The following is a 2,257-nucleotide window of genomic DNA, read 5'->3' as shown; positions in this document are numbered from 1 at the left end:
CCCCTTCATGTACTTTCTGGGTGTGTGCATAACGCTACGAAGAACTCTCAGCAGACAGAAAACAGACGAAGAAATGGCACGTTGCTTGTTGGTGTTCTCTATTCTGTGGAGACAACTGTTTGTTTTTTTTGTTCTTTTTCTTAAGGTTGCTATCAGGCAGATAGAAGAGAAATCCTAAATCTTTTTTTCTTTTCCCCCCTCCAAGAGAAGAGCCAGTTTTGAGAAGGTGGAGTTGATGTGTGAGGCCGTTTCTACGGAGTCTGTGCCATGCCACGACTGGTCTTCATCTTGTCCAGTCTTTTAGAAAGGTGGCTGTTGTTGGACTCTAGTTCATCGACCTTGTCCAGTGCGGAGCGTAACTGTTGAGTCAAACAGAAAGAGAGAACACGTTGCAATTAAACCGGTTCGACGGGCTAGCTTGTTAGCAGATGAACAGCGCTCTACCTCTCTCTGGAGTTTGCGTTTCTCTGCCTTCAGCTCGTCCTCCACCTTCTCAGCGTTCTCCGCTGCAGACTTGTAGCGCGCCACCTGACCCTCCAGTCTGGTCACCTGGAAACCAAAAATATATAAAAACGTCTTAGGGGAGAGTATTCATGGTTTAAAAAGGTATGCTATGGATTCTTCTCAGCTTACATTTTGTTCCAAAGCTGTGACTTCTTGCTCTGCTTTCACCAGTTTGAACTTGAAGTCACTTATTTGCCGGTTTGAATCTCCTGGAAAAGACCAAGCAGAAGTAAAACACTCTTCAGTTGTCGGGGACTCGGAAACAGCAAACTGCAGCTACTGCTCTGTTTTCATGCACATGGTTACATACTCTGCAGTTCTATAATGTTTGGATCTTTGCCGTTTTCAAGTATTTCACCATCTGGGCTTGAACTGGTCTCTGTGCCGTTCTTCTGGGTCTTCTGATCCAGCTGGGACTTGAGCTTCTTCACCTGGAATTGGAGCAACAACACATCAGCTGAGGAACGACACACTCACCTACAACTTTAACGCACTCCTTAGTCTCCGTGAGGAACGTCTGACCGCTCACATTCACAAGTTCTCAGTTGGTTCTCAGTTTGTGTGCATGTTAAACTGTAATGTTGGTCATTTTCCCCATTTCTGTAAGTCAATGAAAGCATATCACATGATGTCATGATAGAATATATTGCAATTATCTTTTAGAAAGGGAAAATGCATTGTTCTACGTTTTTCTTATTGTCGACAAATCCAATGAAAATCCCATCTCGATACTTTCGGGGTCCCTGATGCTTCCTGTGGCACAATGGTTCCTACTGCGGGCATTCATATTTACACACAGCACACACATATATGGGTTCTTTAAAAAGAAGGCTGGCATTTCCTGAAGCAGCTGGTTATTGTAGTTTTTAGCTAACGTTGCTCAAACAGGAATAAATCCCATTGGTTGGGGACAATTTTCAGCTGTGGATTAATACACATTTGGTGTTGTAGTGAGTATTTACAGCAGCAGGACGGTGTGTGTGAGTCTAAAGAAGCAACTGTGTGTGTGTGTTCATGGTGAAGGAAAATGTCAGCCAGTACTACAGTGTGTCTTACTGATGTGTTTAACACTATAGCACAGTGGAACTAGATGTGCTAGATTTGGGTTGTTTCATGGGATTTGTTGACAATTAGAACATTTACTGCTTTTTCTCTTAAACCCATTTAAAAGAACTTTGCAACTTTCATTCTTAACACCTATTGGCACCTCTATTTTTAACTAGTAATGGGACAAACACATCATCAACCAGTCGCTATGACTGTAACATAGTGTAGTCTGTCTGTTAGAAGTAACAACTCCTCTGGGTGTAGGTGAGCTCTCCTTTGACTTGACTATTTTGCTTCTGATTTAAATTTTCCCGGAGAGACTAGAGTTTATTCAGGAGTTACCGTTACCAACAGTCTCATCATCGGCTCAGATCCCGGACCCACCTGCTCGATCATTTTCTCCCGCTCATCCACCAGTTTCCTCAGGCGGATCTCTACAAGATAAAACACGTGTTAGAGAAGCCATTTGACCTGAGTCTTGGTCACAGTTCATTCATTCAAATTGATCGGCATGCATCACAAAGCCATGATACAACACTATTATAGACAATAATCATAATTGCTATCTTCAAAATAATAACAAGTCAACATACCAGGGGTGGAAGGAGCCAAGGAGATGGTGGGAGAGGGGCTGGGTCAGGGTGGGAGGTTGATGCATGCAACAGAGTAGGCATCCATGGGGGGGGTGATGGAGCGAGTGTGGGGG

The 2,257-nt window shown here is 43.6% G+C and overlaps 1 protein-coding gene across 5 annotated transcripts in view; it reads right to left on the bottom strand.

Annotated features, from left to right (window-relative positions):
* lrrfip1a (leucine rich repeat (in FLII) interacting protein 1a) overlaps positions 1 to 2,257 on the bottom strand; it is a 51,931-nt gene that overhangs the window by 7,008 nt on the left and 42,666 nt on the right. For 3 of the 5 annotated variants that reach the window (XM_032529523.1, XM_032529520.1, XM_032529522.1), the window contains 5 exons: positions 1,936 to 1,985; positions 815 to 935; positions 634 to 713; positions 445 to 549; positions 1 to 359 (listed from right to left, as the gene is read on the bottom strand). The exon at positions 1 to 359 is cut by the window's left edge. The exons of 1 other annotated variant lie outside the window; for it this stretch is intronic. In XM_032529523.1, coding sequence (XP_032385414.1) covers positions 252 to 359; positions 445 to 549; positions 634 to 713; positions 815 to 935; positions 1,936 to 1,985 — 464 coding nt within the window. In that variant the 3' untranslated portion in view covers positions 1 to 251. The remainder of the gene's footprint in view (positions 360 to 444; positions 550 to 633; positions 714 to 814; positions 936 to 1,935; positions 1,986 to 2,257) is intronic. One more of the 5 variants, XM_032529521.1, reaches the window with a different exon arrangement.

This window comes from Etheostoma spectabile, chromosome 11 (genome assembly GCF_008692095.1).
Source record: "Etheostoma spectabile isolate EspeVRDwgs_2016 chromosome 11, UIUC_Espe_1.0, whole genome shotgun sequence".
In the NCBI taxonomy this organism is placed as follows: domain Eukaryota; kingdom Metazoa; phylum Chordata; class Actinopteri; order Perciformes; family Percidae; genus Etheostoma; species Etheostoma spectabile.
This window is presented reverse-complemented; position numbering and strand designations above follow the sequence as displayed.